Here is a 26197-nt window from a genome sequence, read left to right as displayed (position 1 = left end):
TTTTATTTTGAGACAGGGTCTTGCCAAGTCCTTGAGGGTGGCCGGGAACCTGGGATCTTCCTGTGTTGCTGGGACAACAGGTGCTTATATATGCTAGGCAAGTCCTTCATCACTGAGCTACAGCCTGAGCCAGTAATGGCTCATGTTTCTTTGTCAGCAAGGTGAGCTAGATTAAGTTTATTTTTTAAAAAAGTAAACTGACTTCTCTCTTTAGAACAATAAAATCTCTGGTCTGTTAGGGTCACTTCAGCTGCTTCTTCTTAATATGGCTTTTTTTTGGAATGATGGAAGTGGCTCCAGGGAGCCCAGACAAACACGTGAACTTGGAAAAAGAGACCCACAGATGGTGCTTCTTGTCCAGGTAAAGATTGTGCAGGTTGATGAGCGCGTGCACTGCCTCCTCCACAGAGCCCATCTGGATCAGCGCCAGCTTACGGTTCTTTTTGAAGAACTGGAACCTCTTGACCACGCCCCCAGTGCTGGAGAACAGGACCTTGAGGTTTTCCTCTGTTCGAGAAGGTGGGATGTTGGAGAGGAACAGGGTGGCGGAGGGCGGGAAGATGTTCTGGAGGGATCTGGAGTCGGGCTTCTTAAAGCGGTGCAGTGGAGAGTTGCTGAAGTCCTTGGTGAGGCCCTGGCCCTCCTCTACCTCGTGGGGCAGATCTAAGCTCTGATGCTTGGATAGCATGATGTTGATGGGCTTCCTATGCAGCTTTAACCCGTTCAGGTGCTTCATAGCCAGCAGGGCCTGGTTCCCATCTGTCATCTGCACAAGCGCATTCTCCTTGTTGAAGAACATCTTTATCCGCTGCACATCACCATAGAGGCCGAAAAGAATAAAGAGGTTTTGGAGTCTGACTCTTTGGGGATTGAGGTTGCTGACCAGCAGAATGGAGTTCCCAGGCCCTGCCAGGCTTGGGGTGGGCAACAGGGCTGGGGCTCTATGCACATTAGGATCAGAAAGAACCACGGCTTGAGGAATTGCAAAGGTTGGAGGGAACCCAGCTCCTGCATACAGAGAGGTTGTGGCCATGGTCTGTTCCTGTGGAGGGTGGCTGTCCCCAGAGGGCAGGTCTGGGCGTGTGTAGTCATGGCTTTTGTCGTTGTTGTACTTGACCTTGAGGTTGGTGATTTTGGAGAAGTAGATGCTTAGTGTGCAGTAGCCATCAAGGATGTTCTGCCTGTGTAGTGACAGCTTGGCTTGCTGGGCGCTCACAGGATCTGCGTACTGCAGTAATGCCTGGGATTGTTTGTTGCTGATGAACTTGATGATTTTCAGGACTGTGCCAAACTTGGAGAAAGTCTGGTGCAGTACATCCAGGGTCACAGGGAAGAAGACGTTCTCTATGATGATCCTGAGCACAGGGCTGTGCCCAGCTATTGTCATCCCTGCATCCACAGCTGTGGCTGAGGTCAGGTTCGCCGAATGGACAGATTTCCCAGCCTGCAGGGCCACTTCAGCTTGTGCTCGGTTTGGGGAGAGTACCTCGCCCTTGGTGACTTCACTGGGCAGCTTGTTGATGTGGCTCACAGGGGACTGGACACTGGCACTCTTGCTGTTTGCTGCAGAGGTAGAGCTGCTGCTCATTATAAAGGGTCCTTCAGTGACACATGTAGAGAAAAGCTCGTCAGATCCCTGATTCGTGCAGGTCAGGTTTGCCGAATGGACAGAGTTCCCAGCCTGCAGGGCCACTTCAGCTTGTGCTCGGTTTGGGGAGAGTACCTCGCTCTTGGTGACTTCACTGGGCAGCTTGTTGATGTGGCTCACAGGGGACTGGACACTGGCACTCTTGCTGTCACCTTTGAACTTCTTGCTATCATTTCCGTTTGCTGCAGAGGTAGAGCTGCTGCTCATTATAAAGGGTCCTTCAGTGACACATGTAGAGAAAAGCTCGTCAGATCCCTGATTCGCACAGGTCAGGTTCGCCGAATGGACAGAGTTCCCAGCCTGCAGGGCCACTTCAGCTTGTGCTCGGTTTGGGGAGAGTACCTCGCTCTTGGTGACTTCACTGGGCAGCTTGTTGATGTGGATCACAGGGGACTGGACACTGGCACTCTTGCTGTCACCTTTGAACTTCTTGCTATCATTTCCGTTTGCTGCAGAGGTAGAGTTGCTGCTCATTATAAAGGGTCCTTCAGTGACACACGCAGAGAAAAGCTTGTCAGATACCCATGTCTGGGTCAATGCAGTCCATGGCACCAAAATGATGGCTCATCTTTAAAATGGAAATATCCTAGCCTCTTTGAGGATTAAAATAACTAACTTGTAAATTGCCTAAGAGGAGGGAAACTCTGACCTGAGGGCAAGTCCAGCCTGCTGTCTATTTTGGTAAAGAGTTTACTAAGAACTTAGTCTCCACTAATTTATTTGCACTTATTTGCAGCCTCTCTCTTGGTACAATGACAGAATTGAGCAGTTAGGCTAAAAACCTGAGATATCTAAAACTTTTACTCTATGGCCTCATATAGGAAAAATATGAAAACCCCTTAGCTAACTCAAAGTGATGAGATTTACTTTCTTTTTTAAAAGGAAATAATAGACCCCAGCTTCCTAGCCCATATGGCATGACAGAAAAGTGGAGAATGCCCTCTTACCACTCATAAAAAACACTGAATGACTAAAAGGATATGGATAAAATCATTTCTTAAGCATTAAAATCATAATCTAATTTACATGGTTTCAAATAATATAATAGACAATTTTACCTGTTTCTTGGCTGGTTTCCTGCTTCCTTTTCTTCACACATTTTATCCAATCTTCTTTTGTACTTTTTATTCCTGAAACTATTTAAATATTTATTTTCAGATCTCTACATATTGTTATTCATCTCTTTTTGTAATATAATGAAGAAATATCACATTAAGTTGAAAATAGATTTTGGAATACACCAAGATACGTTAGGGCCTGGAAAAATGATGTATGATGTGCTTGAATACCTCCAATGAAAAATTAGCTATTTAATAAAAGTTTCTCTTCACATTCTGTATTCGTTTCCCTACGGGGGCTGAAACACAGACACATCTGGGGTATTCAAAGAAATGAGAGGGCAAGCCAGTCCCATGGCCCATCTACTTCCACTTATGTGGCTACACCCAAGGCCTCAGGTTCTAAGGACCCAAATGAAATGGATTATTGAATCATCCACATTTAACAAATTGAATTCTGTATTCTCATCACACATTCCTCTCACCTTCCATGAAAAGGTACCCTGTTTATGCTGAAGCTTTATACACCCCAACAGAGAGTCAGAAAAACACAGCAGAGACAGATTTTTACTCAAAATCCTTTAGGTTTCCAATCTGGATTTCTAAGCACAGTGCTTTATGTTAATAATCAAAACTCCTGAATGTTCAAACATAAATGAGTACAAACAACTAGTCAGTCATTTTCTCCTTTATTCCTGCTCTGCTCATGGCTGCCACTCTGTCTTTAGAGACATAAGTCACTAGTAGATGACACTGCTTTCTGGTCCCCATTTCATGTGCAGATTAGATGTTACCATCTGCACTTTACGGAAATAGTCATTGACAGTTTCAAAGATGAAAATAAATTGATCAATTTCTATATGAACAAAAGGACCTTCCTACTAACCATTACATGTCTCCCAATATTTAGAACAAAATTTCAATTTACAGGACTGCTTTTAAATTATAAGTCAAAAAAATATTTTATAATATTATCATTTCTTAATTTTGGCAATGGGGATTGAATCCAGGGGCAATTTATCACTAAGCTACATCCCCAGCCCTTTCATTTTTTATTTTGACAGGACCTTGCCAAGTTGCCGAGACTGGCGTCCAACTTGTTATCCCAAGTGGCTGGGATTACAGGCGTGCACCACTGCACCTGGCTCACAATTTTTTTTTTTTTTTTTTTGGTGGTGCTGGGGATTAAACCCAGGGCCTCATGCAAGTGAGGCAAGCACTCTACCAACTGAGCTATATCTCCAGCCCTCACAATATAACTTGATAGTAAATGAAATATCTGTATTTGGCAAACTTTATTTTATGTAACTCTTCTCATTACTATGAATTTACTATAATTTACAATAAGGGAGCCACAAATCTAAATCAAACATTGCTCAAGGAAACATTATCTGACAACAACAAATAGTAACTGCGTAACACATTCACATGGTTCCCAGCCACCTAGAAAGCACAAGGTACCAGCCTTTTTATCACCTACACCTCTTCATCATGTTGTACACATCAAGAAAATTATACTTCACCTTGCATGGGGGCTTGCTCTTGCTCCTTAGAATGAGGCTTCTGATCATTCCCTTTTTTGACACAGTTTTCATTCTTTAACAGTACATCTGGACATAATTTAAACTCTAACATGCTTGGTTTTACTGTGGTGTCTTTCACAGGAGAAGAGTTCTGAGGGTTCTTTTCCTGCTCTTTGTCTTTCTGAAGCTTTTGGGGTGGTGAACTGTCATACTGGGTGAGACAAATGCTTTTCTGTTCCGTGCACTTAAACGCAACTCTGTTCAGATACAATTTTCTTTGCTTGTTTGCTTGGGGAGGCATTTGGTGGAATTCAACTTCACTACTTGTATTGGTGGATTTTTGGTCGGCTTTGGTTTTATCAGTACACACTTTGTCAGGCAGCATGTGCTCAGCTCTTCCTTTAACATTCCTTGAATTGTCATTCTTAGACTTCTCAGAATGGTGGAGTTTGAGGCTTTTAACATTGCTGGTCAACACATTTGCTGGTTCTTTAGAAGCCTCTGTACTGCTGCCTGGTTTCTCATTTGGTTTCCCAGACTTCCCCATCTGCACAGGAAGCTGACTGGGCCTCCCATCAGAATCATGTGGTGCATTGTTAACACATGTCTTCTCTGATGTTTTGTTGGCCATCCATTCTTTATGCTTCTGCCTTTGTAAATATTCCTGCGGTGTTATGATTTTCTTAGATGAATTATGCTTCAAGTCTGAGGACTTTGTGTTTTCTTTAACCCTCTCTCTCTCGTTAGGGTTTGACAAAATATTACAGAATTTGAGTGCACCTCCCACATTTTTCTTCTGTTCCTGTTTATCAGATTTTTCCTTGTTTATCTCCCCATCCAGTATGTTCCCTTGGTCTAACTTTCTTTCTTCTGTATGTCTTTGTTTGGAGCTACCTACCCTAAACTTAAATTTTTTCCTTTCTGGTGATAATGAATGTCCCAAAGAACCGTTCCTCCTATGTAGCTCTTTAGTTTTCACTTGGGGAGGACGAGTGTTCTGTGGTATGTGTTTCTCCTGCTGGTTTACCTGGGAAGCTTCTTCACAAACCATTGTCATTTTATTAGTCAAGTGATAAGACACTTCATGAAATTTCAATTTTCTTTTTCTTGTATTACTTTGCAAGCCATCTAGTTTGTTGCCTTTTGGTGAAAATTGACAATTCAATTCTTTTTCTTTTAGGGAGCTGCCCTGTTTCGCTTTAGATGTATCCTTTTTATCGCCATCACATTTAGAGAACTGACCAGGTAATTCCTGTTCTGTCCTTAGCAAGCAGTTCTTTGCTTCAGATGTTTTTTTAATACTCTCACCACATATTTCAGGAAAATTTTTTTTCTCAGCCACCAGAGTAAGAGTTGTCTTTGGATTATCTGAAACATTAAATTCAAGGATAGTGATATCACTCTCTGAGGTTGTCTCTCCTTGTTTACAACTCTTGGTCTCCAAAGGAGAACAGTGATCCTTCCCTTTCTCTTCCTCTGGGGTGGAACTCTTGATGGAATCACACTGGCATTGAGGCACTCCTTCATAGACTGTTGTGAGCCAACCCAATGCACAGCAATGGATTTTGTCCTTTTCTGGTTCCCATGTTATAGAATCACAACTGGCTTCTGAGGTAGTTGCTTGTGGGTCAGACAGGCTCCTTTCTGCTATAGGCTTCTCTGTCTGAGATTCTGCCAACCTATCTACCTCACAGGGTTCACCATCGTCGGGAAATAATTCTTTCATTTGTTCTGAGCTTAATATGGTAATTTGTATTTGGTCTGTGGAGTCCTTAGAAGCACAAATGGTTTTATTGGCAGTTTGATCTTGTGAGATTTGACCTGTCACTTTTTGGCCCCCAGACTTTTCACATAAGTTCACAGCTTCAATGCCATAGGGAAACTCTTTTAGAAGTTCTGACAGCTGGTCATGTAGATAAAACATGGGTGTGTCATCATCATGAATCTCCTTTCTTGCAGGATCTTGGGTAGTGACATCACTGGCTGCCTTGATTTCTTGAGGGTAAATACTCTGCTGAATCGTGGGGGGTGAACAACATACATCTTCACCTGTGCTTTCCTTTTCAATGGTTTGTTCTAAATTGCTTTCCTCTGGAATTCTATACTTAAAAGATAACGACCCTAGAGGTTCCAGTGACTCGGAATGATCAACTGTTTCATGAGGAACATCTGTGCACTGCACACATTCATCTCTTTGAAAACCAAGGTCCTTATTTGTAGTGGTATTATCTACTTGTTCTTTTTGTTGACTGCTATTAATCACTTGCTGATAGGATGAAGAGAGTCTCTGTGGGTTGATCTTTTCCAAAGGGGAAGAGTTGAATATCTTTGCTATTTGAGAATTATAAGTTACATCGCCTTCAACAAGAGAACAAATATTTTCAATCAGTAATATATCATCACTCTCAACAGAAATGCTGTTTGATTTATATGAGGCTTGCTGATCACCCAGAGGACAGTGCTTTCCTTGACTGGTATTAGGCCTGTGTTCTGAATTACCACTAGTTGGCTCATTCTGCTTTTCCTTCTGAGTTAGTGGAAAAGCATTGGTTGATATTGTAGTATTGGCTACTAGACTGTTAACATTGACGTTCACTGAAGCATCCACTATTTTATTTTTTTCCATTTGACTTTGTAAGCTACAAATACTACCTTCTTTGATAACTGGATACACCAGTTCAGGTAAAGCTTCAGGTGTCATTCTTTTGTGAGGCAATGATCTGACATTTGAAAGAATCAAGGGTGACACAATAGCAATCTGAAGTTCTGTCCCCTTGGTTACATTTGCACCAGAAGAGTCATAATTTTGTGTTATCATTGTCAAGGTTGTTTCCTGGGATGACTCTGCCCTTTTATTCTGAGAATTTCCTTCAACTGAACAAAACCCCTTCTCATCACCCTCTGTAGACATTGAAATTCCATGCACAGTTGTGTTTGTTTTTAATTCATTACACTGCTTTTCCTTTGAAGGTTTTGAAGCTTCTTCTGTTGCTGTTGTTGGCGTCTTCTTCCAAAGATTAAGACATGTTGTTAGCAATTCCATGGAACAGTGACTGTCACTTTTAGCAGATATTCCTTGGGTTGAGAATTCAGAAGGCTGAGCTGGTTCACTACAAGAGCTATTTGCTGTTTTCCTATAACCCATTAGAAGATTTTTATTAATTCTAATTTTCCTTGAAAGTTCTGAAAACTTCTTTTTAATTTCTACCAATGATTTAATATCTCTCACTAACTTTTCTCTTGTGTCTAGTACCCGATTTGAAGCTGGATTGCAGGAATCCATTCTTTTCTCTTGATTATTTTGAGCAGGAGTCTGAACACTATCCACAGAAGATCTAACTGGTTCATTAAAAGACTGTGCAATATTAGTATGTACTTTCAAATCACAGAAATTTCCAATTGTGTGAAAATTTTCACTAATGTTTGGCAAGGGCTGATGAAAGCCTTTAGTTGAGTCTTTTAGTTCAGATGAGTACACTTCAGGACTCTGAGGAACTTCCGTAGGCAAGTTTTTTATAACATGTTGAGAATTTGGCAAAGGCTGGCTTCCATTTCCGGAAGGGTAAGGAAGAAGAGGAGGGGGTCTTTTGTTTGTTTGTGTAGGGTATTGACATGAGGACACAGGCAGAGTCTGTGATGACTGTAAAACGTGCGTTAAGGTTGGAAGCTGACAATTTTTAACTTGAGATGATGTAGATAGCATGTTTTGTTTCTGAACAGCTGGCTCTTGTGAATAGCTTTGTGGTGCAATGTTTTGTTTCTGAACAGCTGGCTCTTGCAAAAAGCTTTGTGGCTTAATGTTTTGTTTCTGAACAGCTGGCTCTTGCAAAAAGCTTTGTGGCACAATGTTTTGTTTCTGAACAGCTGGCTCTTGTAAAAATCTCTGTGGTGAATAAGAGTATTGCTTTGGAGGTCGTCTATAATCACGATAAGTCTGTTCATTTGATGTATACTGTTGCACCCAATCAACCTGTCGATCTGATAGTGATTGGCTAAGTCCCTGATCTCCTTGAAAAGTTACAGGAGCTCTTATAGAATTTGAAGTGTTCATTTGTAGTTGCAAAGAATACCTATCTGATGATACAAGTTGACTCTGTAGTGCATGAGCATTAGACATATTAGTTCCAACATCAGCCTGATGACATACAGTTGCCTCTATATGAGAAGGCATGGAATTCCTCATTGATGAATTCAACCATACATTTTGTGAAACTCCTGAAGACACTTGCAAATTATGGTTTGGTTGTCTGGGTCCAGTATATTGTGTGCACGTTATTCTTTCTACTGATGTTTGTGAGGCCATCACTGTCCTGTTTTGCGTATTAGAAACAGGAATTTGAGGAGAATTATAATTTCTGATATTTTTCACTGGTTGTAAAACTGGATTTGAATTACTGGGATACTGTGAAACTGGATTTGAATTACTGGAATACATGCATGCTTCATTATTTCCAAGATAGCTGAAAGAACTTGGAGATGTTGTGGTAAGCTGGTTTATTAAAAACTGGTGCAGAACAGATGACTGGCTTTTATTATATGGTGGTGGTGGTGGTGGTAACATATCACCTTCTGGCTTTGCATTCCAACTCATGACTGGTGTGATATGGTAGCAGTGGAATAAAAATGTTGTTTTTGAATATCAGGAACCTGCAAGAAATAAAGATTTGCTATTAAATTGATCTTCTGCATAGACAGGATTTCTAAAAAAAATTAGTAGCTGGGACTGGGGTTGTGGCTCAGTGGTAGAGCACTTGCCTAGCATGTGTGAGGCACTAGGTTTGATCCTCAGCATATATGAATAAAATGGAAGTATTGTGTTCATCTACAACTAAAAACATTTTTTTAAAATTAGTAGCTAACTATCTCTATCATAATTACTGAAATTTGAGACTAAAAAACACTATAATCTTAGAAAAGGAATAGCAACAAAAGCTGCAATAAGAAGACAACAATTAAATGTATAGAATGTATAAGAGGCATTCGTTTACATGGCATGGTTATTACTGTTATTTAAGTGGCTATCACTTTATGTTCTACTTGTTATTTTTGGACAGTGCTAGGGAATCGAACCAATGGCCTCCTTCAAGCTGAACATGTGACATACCTGAGCTATGTCCTTAACCCTGCTTTTGCTTGTTTTCATAAGCTTCTTATTCTGACTAATCAGTGCTAGTTTCAAGCAAAAAAACAAAACAAAGAAAACAACAGGGGCTGGGGATGTGGCTCAAGCGGTAGCGCGCTCGCCTGTCATGCGTGCGGCCCGGGTTCGATCCTCAGCACCACATACAAACAAAGATGTTGTGTCCGCCGAGAACTAAAAAATAAATATTAAAGATTTTCTCTCTCTCTCTCTCTCTCTCCCCCCCCCTCTCACTCTCTCTAAAAAAAAAAAAAAAAAAAATTAAAAAAAAAAAAATTAAAAAAAGAAAACAACAATAACACACACAAAAAAGAGTACATTACTTTACTCAGAAATTTTCTAGACATAGCCTGGAAGGGTGAAGCATGCCTGTAATCCTAACCAATTTGTGATGACAAATGAGGCAGGAGGATTAGTTGGAGGTCATCATGTGAGTGAGTACAAAGGACCATTGTATTCAATTCCCTAAACAAACACTGGTTCATGCATAAAAATCACATTCCTATAATCCCAGCCACTTGGGAGGTGAAGTAGGAGGACCCCAAGATCAACATCAGCCTTGGGCAACAAAGTAAGACCTCAAATTCTCAGAAAACCAAACATCAGAAAACCAAAGCATCTTGTATGAATCTTAAAGGAAGAAGGGACATCCAATACCATGTGCTGGAGATGTCTCTCAAGCAAAGTCAAGGGGACAAGAAAAGCAGGCCTGAGTTGGAAGCAGTGGTGCAATCCAGGAATCCCAGCAATGTAGGAGCTTGAGGCAGGAGGATCATAAGCTTAAGGCCAGCTTCAGTAGCTTAGTAAAACTTAGTAACTTGACAACTTAGGAAGATCTGTCTCAAAATTTAAAAATCAAAAAGACTTAGGATATAGCTCAGTGGTAAACTGCCCCTGGGTTCAATCCCCAACCCCCATACAAAAAACAAAGTAAAGAAAAAGAAAGTGGTTTTTCTCCCAAAACTAAACATCTTGTATGTGCTTTTACATTTGTGCTGAATGTTTCTAGAAATGCCTATATGTAAAATCAATGTGTCAAGATACATAAAAATAATTTTGATAAAGTGACAAACTATTTCAAAAAGGTTAAAATAGTTGGCACTCTCACCAACAGTCCATTGATAAATCTAGAAATGGACAAAAGCCAGTGTTGAATCCCTGTAACCTACTAACTTGGGAGGCTGAAAGCAGGAAGATGTCAAGTTCAAGGTCACTGTCAGAAATTTTGGGAAGCCCTAAGCAACTTAAGGAGAACCTGTCTCAAAATAAAAAATAAGACCTGGGGATGCAGCTCAGTACTTCAAAGGGCCTCTGGGATAAATCCTCAGTACCAAAAAATAAAATAAAATGAATTTAATTGTAATATCCCCAGTTGGAGTCTATTAGGTAGCTGGTTGTTGATGGAGTGATGCATAGAGGTGCCAGAGGGTAAGTGGTGAGCAATGTGAGAACGTTTGGTCTGGAGTTCTCTCAAACACAGTCCTAGCAAACTAATACAGAGCCTACTGTAAACTGGGTTTTCCCCCCACTCCCTTCTCCTTTTTTGCTAGCACAGAACTAAACTAGAGCATATATAAGCACTCTGAAAACTCAAATTAGAAGGAGGGAGTTGTCTCAAGAATGCCTAAAGAAAGGGCTGGGACTAGCTCAGTGGCAAAGTACTAGCCTACTGTGTGTTTGTTAGTATCAGCCCCCAGTATCCCCCACAAAAACCTGTTTTAGTCAGCTTTTTCACTAGTGTGTGTGGTAGAAGGACAAGGCAGAGAAAAGTACTTTGGGACATAAAAATCAGGAAGCAGAGAGAGAGAGAGCTCCACTCAACAGGGAAAAATATATATCGCAAAGGCATGCCCTAGAGCAACCTACCTTCTCCCAAGTACTCCACCTGCTTAGACCATTCTAATAGATCAACCACCAGTTAATCCATCCAAGTGGATTAATGCATTGATTAGGTTAAGGCTCTCATAAAGCAATCATCTCACCACTAAACTTTCTTGCATTGTCTCACACATAAACTTTTGTAGAAAAACTTTTTTATTTAAACCATAACAAAACTCATCTCTGGGTTGGGATTGTATCTCAGGTATGGAGTGCTTGCCTAGCATGCACAAGGCCCTGCATTCAATCTCCACAACTTCCAGGAACAAAAAAAAAAAAAAAAAAAAACAATACAATAAAATAAAGAAAGAATGAAAAAAGAAATCATCTCCTTCTTTGCATAAAAGCACCTAAAATTTTCTGAAGAAAAGTCAAGCCGGGCACAGTGGCACACGCCTATAGTCCAGCAGCTCAAGAGGCTGAGGCAGGAGGATCATGAGTTCAAAGCCAGCCTCAGCAATGGCAAGGTGCTAAGCGTCTCAGTGAGACCCTGTCTCTAAATAAAATACAAAATAGGGATAGGGATGTGGCTCAGTGGTTGAATGCTCCGAGTTAAATCTCCAGTACCACCGCCCACTCCCCCGACAAAAAAGAAAAGTCAAGAAACATAGACATCTAACTCAATATTACCTCACAATTCTACTTCATTATATTGAAATCTGATTTATATTCAAAATAGGTTTATTTTTTGATCCTCTCAGAACTTTTTTCTCCTCCCTGGTCCCCAGCTACTCCAATTCATATACTACTTCCCCATACTCTGCTGCCTATTCTTCTAAGGGGAAAAAAATTACACACACACACACACACAAGGGACTGGGGGTATGGCCTCTGTGGCAGGTTACAGGCTTAGCATGTGCAGCACCCAAATAAATAACATCCCATTCCCCTTTCTTCTTGGCATCAGACTGTCTCCATGGGGTAATTAATTCACACAGCCTATAGGATTTTGAGTGTTCAACAAACATAATTACTAATCTCTTAGGGTTCTGTACTGCTAGTCTTATTTACAGCCCTTTATAAAAATCTCTTAAGAGGAAAATTTGCAATTGCTCCTTATCCTGGTTTCAAGGCACCCAGAATGGACACTGCCATATGTATATCATTTTTCTGCTGCATCAAAGAATACGTACAATTTTACATAAAATTTATTTCCTCTACCACATCTGGTAGTGCACACTGGGAATTGCAGTCACTTGGGAAGTTAAGGCAGGAGTTGAGCCCAACCTCAGCAACTTAGCAAAAGCCCTGTCTCAAAATGGAAAAAAAAGGGCTGGGGATAGAGCTCAGAGTTAGAGCCATCCTGGGTTTAATCTCCATATCAGAAAATCAATAAAAATAACTTATGTTTCCACAAAACTAAAATATATAATGAAAATATCATTAAAGAAATTAAGATACTAAATTAAGCAATATTCTTTTAGCTGGGCATGGTAAAGCCTGTAATCCCAGAGATTTTTAAAAAATAAATGGTTGGGGATGTTAAATCAGTGGTAGAGTACCCCTTGGTTCATTATCCAATACCATAATAAAATTCATCCAATGAAAAACAATAAAGTGTTATAAAACTCAGAAAATGGCAGATATGAACCCAATTATATCAAAATAACATTAATCAATCTAAAAGACAGAGATACCAGACTGGATAAAACTACCCAACTATCCAACTCTACGTAGTTTGTAGGAGACACACACCTTAGATTTAAAGAGACAGATTAACTAATGGAAAAAAATCATCATGCAAACAGCAGCCACAAGAAATCTCCTATCTTATTTTCTATTTCTATAACTGAATACCACACCTTGGGTAGTTTATAAAGAATAAATATTTATTTGGCTTATGGTTCTGAAGGCTGGAAAGTTCAAGACCAGGCAGCTGAATCTGGTGAGGTTTTTCCTGTTGGTGGGGACTTGATGGCATCCTAAGACAGCAGAAGGCATCCCATGGTAAGATGTAGACCAAGCATCCAAGCTCAGATTGTTCCTCTAAACCTTAATTACCTCCCAAAGGTCCCACCTTCAAACATGGTAGTTTCTACTGACTGAACACCTCACATGGGGATTAAATTTCAACATGATTAGACGGGGGCATTCAATCGATAGCAGCTGGAATGGCTACACTAATACAGACAAAATAGATTAAGACACAGGATCTCAATTCCCTACTTGCAATGATGAATAAAAAAATGGCCAAAAAATCAGTAAGAAAACAGAAGCCTTGAACATACACACCCACATCCTTTCCCCATTTAAAAAAAAAAAAAAACAAAAACTGAAGTACCTAAGTTATAGGAGAGGGACTAATTGTCTGCTAGTTGTAGGTAGGACCTGTCTCTAGTCTTTGACAGTTACTGTGGATTGGACCCAGGTGTCCAAATACTCATGAAGTTACAGTCAGCACGCAGGCCTGTAATAGCAAGCAGATGCCATCAACACACTGAATTCTTTTTCTTTATATTTCCTTTTTGGTGGTACTGCAGTTTACACTCTACCACTAAGCCACATCTCCAGCCCTTTCTTTTTTTATTTTGAGACAGGGTCTTACTATGTTGCACAGACTGTTCTCTATCTCCTGCCTTAGCTTCCTGAGTTGCCAGGATGACAGGAGTATACTACAGTGCCTGATATCATTATAGTCATTTTAAAATTGAGATATAATTATTAAATATATTTATGGTGATATATAATTCATGATAACTCAAAACATGTATACTATGAAAAGCAGAAGAGCCCCATGTCATCAACTGATTTTGCAGTGTTGGCAAAAGCCAACGTGGGAAACATTCCTTGCCAAAAGGCAAGGATGTTAACAGCCTTGACACTAGGATTTGACACTTAACAGTTATCCAATATTTCAGTACAATGGGCTTCCTGGGTGCAGCAGGGTAACTGATGTCCCTAGCACTGTAACAATAGGATAGCTACAAAAATGTTTCTAGCTCTATACCTTTTTAATACACAAAAGAAGCCTCTTGATAATTCATATGCCTTGAACAATTTACAAAGTCCCTGTAGTTTAACTTCCTGATTATGAGACCTTATATCATAAATTTGCAGAGCTAGTTCTGGGTCACTGTCCTCCATCAGAGGGCAGTGTCCCATCTGGCCCCAGCTTTGCTTAAAATTGTCTATTTTCTTTATTTCTGTATTTTTCTCCATCTCCAGTAGCCTCTTCTCAAGATAGTTTGTGATGCTGTGTGGGTCATGGCAATATACAATGAATAATGATCAGAGTACCTGCTTCTCCTTAAAGGCAATCATTTTAATATTTTTTTTAAAAGAGAGAGAAGAGGGAGAGGGAGAGGGAGAGGGAGAGAGGGAGAGGGAGAGAGGGAGAGAGAGAGAGAGAGAAAGAGAGAGAGAATTTATTTATTTATTTATTTTGGTTTTTGGCGGACACAACATCTTTGTTTGTATGTGGTGCTGAGGATCGAACCCGGGCTGCACGCATGCCAGGCGAGCGCGCTACCGCTTGAGCCACATCCCCAATCATTTTAATATTTTGGAAGCTTTTCTCCTCTTTTGTTTTTTGAAATAAGGTATAGACTGAAGGACTGTACAATCAAAAGAATGGGAAGTTAATTGATATCAATATACACTCTACTGTCGTTTTATATCTAAAATGAACAAATAAAAATTTTTAAAAGAAATAAGGCATAGATTATTGTTAACAAGTTACCCTAATATGCAATAGAAAACCAGAAATAATTTTCCCTGTTTCCCCCCCCCACTTTCTGGTACTGAGATTAAACCCGCAGCCTTCCACATGCCAGGCAAATGCTCTACCAATTAGGTAATTCCCAGTCTTTTTATTTTGAGACAAAGTCTGCCTGAGTCACTAAGGCTGGCCTTGAACATTTGGACTTTATATCTGTAACAGGTGTGGGCCACTAAACCAAGCCTGTTTTTGTGCCCCTTTCTTAACATCCTCTGTCCTTTCATGCCTCTTTCCTACCTGCCCTTTCCGGTATAGTGACCACTATTTCATTCCATTCTTTTATGAAATCAACTTTATACTTGTCTTTCTGTACCTGTCTTATTTCACTTAAGATAAGGACCTCCACTTACCCAAGTTGCTGCAAATCATTTTTCTTTTGGGTTAACAATATTCCATCACATATACCACATTTTCATTATCTATTTATCTGTTGATGAATATTCCAGTTTATTTAGCATCTTGGCTATTAAAGGGACTAAATTCTTAGACTCTGTTGTGGGGAACTGTCCTAGGATACCCTTCGTAAGACACGGTGTAGGTAAATGAGCAAACCTGAAACCTGGAGATATGGGATAGTCTTCCTTTATTCGTGGATTTGCTTTTCAAGCAAATTTAGTGGAAAACTCCAGAAGTAAACAATTCACAGGTTTACTATTATGTACCTTTTTGAGTAATATGATGAAATCTCACAGCTTACTGCCCACAATATGAATCATCCCTTTGTCCAGCACATGAATGTATCTACTCTGTACATGCTATCTACCTGCTAGTCACTTGGTAGTCATCTCAGATAGATGGTTTTCAGTGCTTACATTCAACTAATCTTTATTTTACTTAAAAACGGCCTGAAAGCACAAGACAGAGCAATCGTGATGGTAATTCAAGTATGAAAAAAAAAAATTCTGTAAAAGTGCTTCCTTTAAGTGAGAAGGTGAAAGTTTATCATAATGTATGCACAGTAAAAATATAGTATCCAGTACAGCCAGGCGCACACCTATAATTCCAGCAGCTTGGGAGGATAAGGCAGGAGAATCACAAGTTCAAAGCCAGCCTCAGCAACAGTGAGGCACAAAGCAACAGTGAGACCCTGCCTCTAAATAAAATACAAAATAGGGCGGGAGATGTGGCTCAGTGGTTGAGTGTTCCTGAGTTCACTCCCTGACGCCAAAAAGAAAAAAAAAAGAGAGAAAAGAAAAAAAATATCCAACACTACTCAGTTTCCATCTGGGAGTCTTGAATATATCCCCCACCAATAAACTGGAACTACTGTAGTTAGCTTAATTTGGCTCTAATAATCCCAATCATCCGCCAACAAGTTTTACCATTTGCAAGATGGACAATTCTAATGTGCTGATGCTGATAAGTTGTGCTGGCCCTCACTTCGAGACAAGCTATCCTTTTTGAGGTTGATAAAGTGCCATAGCCCAAATTTAAGAATTCAGGGTCATAATTCACACATTCCTATTTTATACAGAATCTGGAGACTTTCTGTATGTCATAATGATAATATTACTCAGCACTTTTAAATTGTAAACCATAGTGGTCGATTTTCTGGTAGAGAAGAGAGCTAAATCTAAGGTTAAATTTTACTGTCTAGAATTTTAAAATTCGGTGCTGGGGAAGTAGCTCAGTTGAAGAGATTACACCATGTTTAATTTGCTCGGGGTAGTGATGCATGCCTTTGATCCCAGGTACTTGGGAGTCTGAGCAGGAACATGGCAAGTTCAAGCTCAGCCTGGAAAACTGGAAAAGAGTCTTAAAAAAAAGTTAAAAATGCTGGGGATGTAACAAGGTCCTGCATTCAACCTCTTGTACCATAAAAAAAGAATAATGATTAATTAATTTTAGAAGTCCAGCTGGGGGCTGGTCACAGTGGCACATGCCTATAATCCCAAAGACTTGGGAGGCTGAAGTAGGAGGATAGCAAGTTCAAAGACAAACTGAGCAACTTGGGGAGACCATATCTCAAAATAAAAAAAAAAAAAAAAACCACAAAGGGCTAGGGATGTGGCTCAGTGGTTCAGCACCCCTATGTTCAATTCCAGGTGCCCCCCCCCCCAAAAAAAAATCTGGTTGCGGTACAATGAGCCTATATTCCCAGTGACTTGGGAGGTTGAAGCAGGTAGCCTGGGCAACACATTGAGAACCCATCTCCAAAAAAAAAAAAAAAAAAAGAACCTCCAAACCCTGCCTCCTGTAAACAGACAGTGTCTATCATTAGATTTGACAACTGGGGGATTTAAATCTTAGATGGCATTACTACTGCTACTATTTCCTGTGAGAAAACTGGAAAGACAGTTGCTTCAAATCCAAAGTGTAGGAAATTGTGAATAGCAAGCTGTGAGTTGCAAAAGTCATTTGTGATAATGGGAAAAAAAGGGATATGAGTTTCTATAAATAAGTGGTAAATATAATTACTATGGATGTGGACTTACATTAAAAATTTATCAAAGATCTTGCTGGGTGAGAGGTAAATGCCTATAATCTGGAGGTGAGGCAGGAGGAGTGCAAGACTGCCTCAGCAACTTTATGAGGCCATAAGTTACTCAAGATCTTATTTTAAAAAATAAAGGGCAGGGGATGTGACTCAGTGGAGGAGTACCTCTAGGTTCAATTCCTGGTATCAAAAAGAAAAAATTCTTTTTTTTTTTAAATTTTAATATATATATATTTTTTTAGTTCTCAGCGGACACAACATCTTTGTTTGTATGTGGTGCTGAGGATGGAACCCGGGCCGCACGCATGCCAGGCGAGCGCACTACAGCTTGAGCCACATGTCCAGCCTCAAGAAAAAATTCTTAAAGATCTCACTAAGGTTAAGAAAATTCTTGTGGGGCTGGGATGTAGCTCAGCAGTAGAATCTGTTTAGTACACTCGAACAATCCACTTTTATACAATATTTTTCTTACAAGAGAGCTTGCTAACCTGTCTATACAAGCTAAACAAATTCACTAACAATTAATGTAACCCCTCTCCCCATGTGACTTTTGTCTTTAAAACCTCTTTGAAATTGCTACAGAAGCACATGTTCAATTTTGCTTAAATTTGTATTACTGCAGAATGCAACAGTGATCAGCCTAAAATAACTCATTTCTCAATTTATACCTCTGTTTCTTATAAGAGTTGACAACTCCAATATTACAAAAAGCAACATTTCTTGTAGACTATTCACTGATGTGGATAAATTGTGCAAAGCCAGGATTTCTCACTGAAAAAACTGATCTGTAATAAAAGTATATGAAAAAAAAATCATACGTAATATTAAAACAAACAAAAAAAAAATCAACAAAACCACAGATGCCAACACTTTGGGGTTAAGTCACTTTTCAGGAATTTCAGAAGTGTCATGATTTAGTCAACCTATAGTAGCTCCTTTTCTATTCTTAGTTAAGAAATTACACTATCAGGGCTGGGGATGTGGCTCAAGCGGTAGCTCGCTCGCCTGGCATGCGTGCGGCCCGGGTTCAATCCTCAGCACCACATACAAAGATGTTGTGTCGGTCGAAAACTAAAAAATAAATATTAAAATTCTCTCTCTCAAAAAAAAAGAAATTACACTATCAGTCCTTGATACTGGACTTCTAGAATCAATTGTTCTAAATTTTATATTATTTATTTCAAAATTCTAGCTAGTATTTTAAAAATAAATAAAAATTAAAATGTAACAGTTAATATTTGGAAACTTACTACATATCAAGAACAGCACAAGGCCAGGCGTGGTGGTGCATGCCTATAATCCCAGTGACTCCCTAGCTGAGGCAGAAGGATTGGAAATTTGAGACTAGCTTCAGCAATTTAGTGAAGCCCCTAAACACTTGAGACCCTGTCTCAAAATTCAAAAAAGGGCCAGGAATTGGCTCAGTGGTAAAGCGCTCCTGAATTAAATCCCTGATACCAAAAAAGAACTGTGCTGAATGCTTTGATTACAAAATCTCATTTAAGTGTCCTAACAAATTAATGAGTTCAACAATCCTCCCTTGGGTGTAGCAATGGTTCGTAAGGGCAGACAACTCTATACAATTCCAAAGACACAGGCCAAAAAGACAAATCAGGCTGGCATGATGGTGCATGCTTATAATCCCAGCCACTTGGGTGGCTGAGGCAGGAGGATCTGAAGTTTGAGGCTAAGCTCAGTACCTAGGTCCTCCACAATTCAGTGAGAACCTGTCCTAAACTAAAAAATAAAATTGGCCAAATTTTATTGTTATAGTGTACACGTATATCGAATATGTAACAAACCCATTATTATGTACAACTATCATTGTTGATATACATATATATATATTGTGTATGTATACTGAATATGTAACAAATTCCATCATCATGTATTAATAATATGAAAAAAAACTAGACTAAAAAAAACAAGTAAAAAAATAAAAAGGACTACAGATATAGCTCAATGATAAAGTACACCTGGGTTCAATTCCAAGTCCCCCCCCCCCAAAAAAAAAGACAAGATTATATTGACTCATGGTTTCCTTCCTTCCAATACTAGGGATTGAACCCAGGGGTGCTATGCTGTACCACTGAGCAACATTTCCAGACCTTTTTATTTTGAGGCAGGATCTAACTTGCTAAGGGTCTCACTAAATCACTGAGGCTGTCCTCAAACTTGCAATCCTCTGTCCCAGCCTCCAAAATCATGAGGATTACACAACCATGTCAGGCTTGGCTCCTGGCTTTAGAGGTTTCAGTCCATGTTCATTTGGCCCCATCACTGTGATAATGCAGAACATGATGGAGCACGTCTGCTCACCTCATTTCTGGAAAGCAGAGAGGGAGAAAGAGGGATAAGGGACTAGATATAGTTCCAAAGCCATGTCCCCAAGAACCTGCTCCCTTCAACTTGGTCCTACCTCCTAAAGTTCCCAATAATCCATTCAGCCATGAATCCCTCAATGCATCCCACAGATGAGCTCAGAACCCTCATGATTCCCAAAAGTCCCACTTCTGTATCGCTATATTGGGAACCAAGCCTTCAATAGATGGTTGGGAATCAGGAATCATTCCTGAACCAATAACAATGGTGAAACAATGACTGCTTTCCCTGTAAAAGATCAGGAGTAACATGAGAATTCCACCTTGCCACTTCTATTCAATATTTTACTAGAGGTTCTAGCCATTGCAGTTATACCCACAAAGTATCCAGATTGGAACTGAACTAAAACTACCCTGTCATTAGCAGATACATAATGAATATATAGAAAATCCTATTAAATCCACTAAAAAACTAATAGAATTAAGAAACTAGTTTGACTAGGTTACAGAATAAAAATTGAGGATTTGGGGCTAGAATCATGGCTCAGTGGTACAGTGCTTGCCTAGCGAATGTAAGGCACTGGGTTTGATCATCAGGACCACATAAAAATAAATAGTTATGTCCATCTACAACTAAAATATATTTTCAAAAAAATTAAGGATTTTACAGAAATTGAAGATTTCATCCTAAAATTCATATGAAAAGAGATGAGAAGATTCAAAACAATCTTTAAAAAGGAAACTTGGAAAACTTATACTTGAAATTTGGAACTTAGTACAAAACAGTAAACAAGAACACTGGGGTATTCATGTAAGATAGGCTTTGGTCAATAGAAAGCCAGAACCCATAAATAAACCCTCACATTTATGATCACTAATAAGGAATAAGTACAGTTAAAAACAACCTAGCCGGGGCCGGAGTTATGGCTCACTGGTAGAGTGCTTGCCTAGCATGCATGAGGCACTGGGTTCGATCCCCGGCACCAGATACAAAATAAATAAAATGAAGGTATTGTGTCCATCTATAACTAAAAAAATTTTAAAAATAAAAAACTAGCCATATGTACATGAAAACATTTTTAACTTAACTAAGCATCAGGAAACTGCCTATAATCTCAAGGGTTGGGGCAGGAGGATCACAAGTTCAAAATCAGTCTAAGCAAAATAGCAAGGCCCTAAGCAACTCAGTAAAACCCCATTTCTAAATAAAATATTAAAAAGGGCTAGAGATGTAGCTTAGTCATCAAGCGCCCTGGAACCAAAAAGGAAAAAAAAAATTAGCAATCTGCTTATGGTTTCTGTTTAAGAAATCACACCATCCAATTAAGTTTTTACAGTGATATTTTCATCTCAAGACTCTACAAAAGGGGGCTGGAGATGTGGCTCAAGCAGTAGCGCACTCGCCTGGCGTGCCTGCGGCCCGGGTTCGATCCTCAGCACCACATACAAAGATGTTGTGTCCACCAAAAACTAAAAAATAAATAATAAAATTCTCTCTCTCTCAAAAAAAAAAAAAAGACTCTACAAAAGAAGCCTTGTCATTTGATACACCTCAAGAGAATCTCAAGTCATTGTCATTAAATCTTGGCAACTATTTTTTATAACTTTGAGCACAAAAGGTACAGCTCTAATCTCATTGGAGAAATTTGCTTCAACAGGCCACTCTCCCAGTTTCCCTCATGTACAAGTACACTTAGGGCATCAAGAACTTAAGCACTGCATAGCTGCCTTCCTACATGCACTTAGAATTCTTCAAGTCTATAAGATTACCTTTTTCTCTAAAGGCCTCCCCCTAAGGCCCCCCACAAAGTCTTGCTAAGTTGCTGAGACTGGCCTCAAACTTGTGATCCTCCTGCACCAGCCTCCTAAATAGTTGGGGTTACAGGTATGCCCTACCACACACAACTAAAGGCTTCTTTCAAAATAAACTTTAACTTATATTTCAATAGCCAGGGTTGATGAACTATTATTCTTGCTTTATCTCAAACTGAATGCTTTCTATGTCAGGTTTACACAGCAGAGTATGTCTCCAATGAAAAGGAAGCAAGGCCTGCTTAGACAAAATAAGGATTCTTTTTTTTTTAAATTTAATATTTATTTTTTAGTTCTCGGCGGACACAACATCTTTGTTGGTATGTGGTGCTGAGGATCGAACCCGGGCCGCACGCATGCCAGGCGAACGCGCTACCGCCTGAACCACATCCCCAGCCCACAAAATAAGGATTCTTGAAGTTCAACTCCATAAATACATTTTAAACAACATTAGACCAATTCCCTAAGGATTTAAGCCCCTATTATATCCAAGACACTGATAATCTAGAAGGGAAGAAAGATTCCCATACAATCAAAGGTAACAGGAAAGAACAAAGCTTTGGGGCAGGATGCCCTGGCCAAGATATTTATTGGAGGTAATTTTGACTTTAAATAAGCCTGTAGGTAAAACCAGATGTGGCTCAATAGTGACTGGTACTATCTAACAAAATGAAAATCGTGGGGATCTACAGGGATGGGTTTAAAATGACACAAAGCTCCATAAATTTACTTAGAACTTAAAAAAAGCAAAATGAATTTCCTGTAAGACAATGTTAAACGCATTAGGTCACAAAACACTTCCTCTAACATGACAATAGCTAATATGTACTATCATATGCCTGTAACTGTTCTATGAGTATTCCATGTATGAAACTCATAATATAACTGATCACAATAATCCCATGAGGTATGCATTTTTTGTTATTCCATTTCACAGATAAGAAAACTGAAACAGAACACTGCTGTGAAGTTACATAGTCAGCAACAGAGCTGAGACCTTAAACAAAGCAGTGTGGTATGACTGTGGGGAACAACAGCCTTCATCATTACATAAGGCTTCCTAATACAAGTTGTGTGGTTACTAGAGATAAGCCTCACAGATAATTGGTTTGGCTTTATAGGACTAGTTCTCCGAGAATGGTGCTCTCCCACGACCCCCCATGCTAAAAACATTCAATATAGGCATAGTGGTGCACACCTGTAATTCCAGCAACTCTGGAGACTGAGGAAGAAGGATCCCAATTCAAAGCCAGCCTGAGCAACTGAGACCCTCAATAATTTGGTAAGATCTATATGCAGAAAAAAAAAGAAAAGGAAAAGAAGGATGTTGATGATATAGATCAGTGGTGAATCACCTATAAATTCAATCTCTGTTACAAAAATAAATAAATAAATAAGTGCCAGCACATTATGTACACCTCTGCCTAGGTAACTTCAACCAGTCACCTCACTGTAAACAATCTCTTCCTGAGCTAAGGGTGTAGCTCAGTGGTAGAGTGCTTGCTCAGTGGGCACCAGGCCCTGGGTTGGAGGGGAAAAAACAAAAAGCGGGTACGTGTTACATATGGGAAATAACAAACCCCAAAATAGTGTGGCCTAGGAAGAGGAAGAAGGCAACACATTGATCCTTTCCCAATACATTCTTTCCCAGTGTCAAAGAATGTATTGGGAAAGGAGACATCCAAGAAGCCTAGAAAGAGTTTCTGGAGGAGACCAAAGCATTGATCCTTCCCAAAATAAACCCTTTCCCAGATACTTATCACTCACCCCAGACCCTCCATCTAGCCTGAAAGAACGACCAGACAAGGCTGGTTGTTGGAGAAGTGCCCATTTATTGAGGAACAGCTCTGCATATTTATAGAGCCAGGGTGGTTTGACAGTTATGACAGTTTAATGGTTTGACAGTTGGCACAGGGCGCTTTCTGATTAGTGGGTAAGGATCATGTGAGTCAGCAAGGCTAGTATGATTGGTGGGTAAGGATCATGAGAGTCAGCAGGGTCACCATTGGGCGGCTCTTCGGGGGGGGGGGGGGGGGGGATGGGGAAGTTAGTAGTCTGATTGGTGGGTAAGGATCATGTGAGTCATGTGAGTCAGCAGGGCTCACTATTGGAGGGCTCTTGGGGGGGGGAGTTAGTCTTTGGGGGGGGGGGGACTCCCAACATAGCTCAGTAAAAACAGGTCTCAATTTCCTGAGTGCCCAAACTGACAAACTCTTTATCCAATGCTGATGGATTAAATTAACATTTTATTCCATAACAGAGAAGTTATTCTACAGTGTGAATAATTACCTGGTTAAATCAAGGTCGGTGACATAATTACTTTTAAATGACTTACTCTTTAAATACTGTATGTTTACATGTCCTTTCACAGGTCAATCCCTTCCACCCAGAGCTTTTGTTTCTTCGGTTCTAGGGACAGCAAAAAAACATTCTGATCAATAAAAAGCACATTGCTGTGGATAGTGAATTCCTTAAGGCTGCACTGAAGGCACCATAAGTCCACTGAATTCTTATTAAGCATGCTAAAAACAGAAACATTAAACTGGGTCTGTCCACAAAATACCAGTAGGTTGGTTCGAATTCATGTGCTTCTCCAGGCCCACTATTGTCCTATCATTCCAAAATAATAATACTTTAGCAATTAAAAAAAAAAACTTCGATAGTAAACGTGAATTCAACTGTACAGGAATGAAAAAAACACTAACCCCTTAATATAGGTGCACAGTCAACACTGAAATAAAACGGGCCAGGTGCAGCGGTGCTTCAGAGGAGGATTTGAACCAGAAGATGGTTCAAAGCCAGCCTGGGCAATTTATCGAGATCCCAAGCAACTCTGCCAGATCCTGTCTCAAAATAAAATATTAAAAGGGCTACAGGACTGGGGATATTGCTCAGTTGGTAGAGTGCTTACCTCTCATGCACAAGGCCCTGGTTTCAATCCCCAGCACCACAAAGAATAAAATAAAATAAAATAAAATGGCTAAGGATGTGGCTCAATGGTTAAGTATCCCTGGGTTCAATGCCCCCCCCCCCGTACCAAACAACAACAAAAACAAACATGATTTGATACAAAAACGACAATCACTAAACAAACTCTGAGGCTGGTCCATTAAAATGCACCCCAAGCTCATATTCGTCATTTGCCTTTATTTTCAAGGTAGGTATTCAAAGTACTACTAACTCTTGGCACAGAAATGATTCCCCAAAAGCTTGCTGCCAAACTCAGGACGCTAAGGACCTTTGCTTAGAGAATCCCGCGTCCCTGGAGACCACCTAAAGTGGGTATGCATTTTAAAATGCCTGGAGGAACTAACTATTAGCAAGGAATAATAGAGCATCTTCTGCACACACGCCTTCATAGGCCAACTGTAGATGCGTGCAGAGAAATTCTGTTCCTGGACGCTTTTGCTTAATAGGGCCGAGAAGGAGGGAAACCTAAACAGTAAAAACAAACAAACATACAAAAAAAAAAAAAAAAAAAAAAAAAACAACCACAAAGGTTCTTATCACTCCAACGACGGGACAGAATTAAAAGACATAATAAGCAGCACTCACAAACCCGCCTGACCAACCGCCTCACAGTTGAACAAAACGCGTTCCCGTCCTCACCGGCCGCGACCTCTAAGGTTAAGCGCTACGAAATTTAAGGAAAGCAAACACCGAGGCGGGGCCCTCCCGACGCCGGGCTGGGCCTGGGCTGCAGGGCAGGGCCGACCCACAGCAGCGGGCAACACCAAGGGCGCGGTGCAGCCCCGGGTGGCGGCCCGCGGGGCGCGCGCCTGGACGCCTAGGTACCGGGCGGTCCGAGGCTCGGACCTCGCGCAGAACAAAAGCGCTGGGCCGCGGCGCACAGCTCAGCCCGCCAGCGCCTCGGGCTCCCCTGACCGCCGCCCCGCCTGGGATGCCCGCAGAGGAGCCCGGGGCCAGGGTCCCGACCTCACACTTACCGAGAAGCGCTGAGGACGGCGTTCAAACCAAACCCTGAGAAGCGGGAGAACGCCCCCGGCCTCCCGGGACCCGGAGTTTAAGTCAAGTCGGGTCCGCCCCTAGGGGTGGGGCGAGGAGCGAGTCTCGGGCTCCCAACAGTTGAGCCCCGCCCGGGCCTGCGGCAGCGCGTGCCTGGCCGCCGCGGTCCTAGTGCCGGGTAGATGAGCCTCCGCTAAGCAAAGCTCAGCCAATAGCCTTAGGTTTGCAAAACTCTTTCATTTGTTTGTTGGGATAACTCGAGCCGTTCGATAACTTTAATTTGTGTCCGAATTTTTTTTTTTTTTAAAGAGAGAGTGAGAGAGGAGAGAGAGAGAATTTTTTTTTTTTTAAAGAGAGAGTGGGAGGGGGGAGAGAGAGAGAGAGAGAGAGAGAGAGAGAGAGAGAGAGAGAGAGAGAGAGAGAGACAACTTTTAACATTTATTTTTTTTTTTTTAGTTTTCGGCGGACACAACATCCTTGCTGGCATGCGGTGCTGAGGATCGAACCCGGGCCGCACGCATGCCAGGCGAGCCCGCCACCGCTTGAGCCACATCCCCAGCCCGAGAGAGAATTTTTAATATTTATTTTTTAGTTCTCGGCGGACACAACATCTTTGTTGGTATGTGGTGCTGAGAATCGAACCCGGACCGCACGCATGCCAGGCGAGCACGCTACCGCTTGAGCCACATCCCCAGC

General features: G+C 40.7%; 1 protein-coding gene across 7 annotated transcripts; it reads right to left on the bottom strand.

Moving 5' to 3' along the window:
* Nucleotides 1-217: 217 nt before the first annotated feature.
* RESF1 (retroelement silencing factor 1) lies at nt 218-25597 on the bottom strand. Of its 7 annotated transcripts, none has more exons than XM_081309053.1 (5): nt 25483-25579; nt 22734-22824; nt 4230-8876; nt 2707-2784; nt 218-2133 (listed from the first exon to the last, which is right to left on the bottom strand). In XM_081309053.1, exons 3-5 carry the CDS (start codon nt 8818-8820, stop codon nt 242-244), a joined length of 6561 nt encoding a protein of 2186 aa, XP_081165179.1. In that variant the 5' UTR covers nt 8821-8876; nt 22734-22824; nt 25483-25579; the 3' UTR covers nt 218-241. The 7 variants fall into 7 exon arrangements, with proteins under 7 accessions (XP_081165179.1, XP_081165185.1, XP_081165182.1 ...); XM_081309059.1 differs by having other exon boundaries at nt 218-2097; XM_081309056.1 differs by lacking the exon at nt 25483-25579 and adding an exon at nt 25091-25409.
* Between the last annotated feature and the right edge of the window lie 600 nt (nt 25598-26197).

Source organism: Spermophilus citellus (genome assembly GCF_964194105.1).
Source record: "Spermophilus citellus genome assembly, chromosome: 10".
NCBI lineage: Eukaryota > Metazoa > Chordata > Mammalia > Rodentia > Sciuridae > Spermophilus > Spermophilus citellus.
The sequence above is the reverse complement of the archived record's forward strand: the minus strand, read 5'-3'. Positions and strand labels throughout refer to the sequence as shown.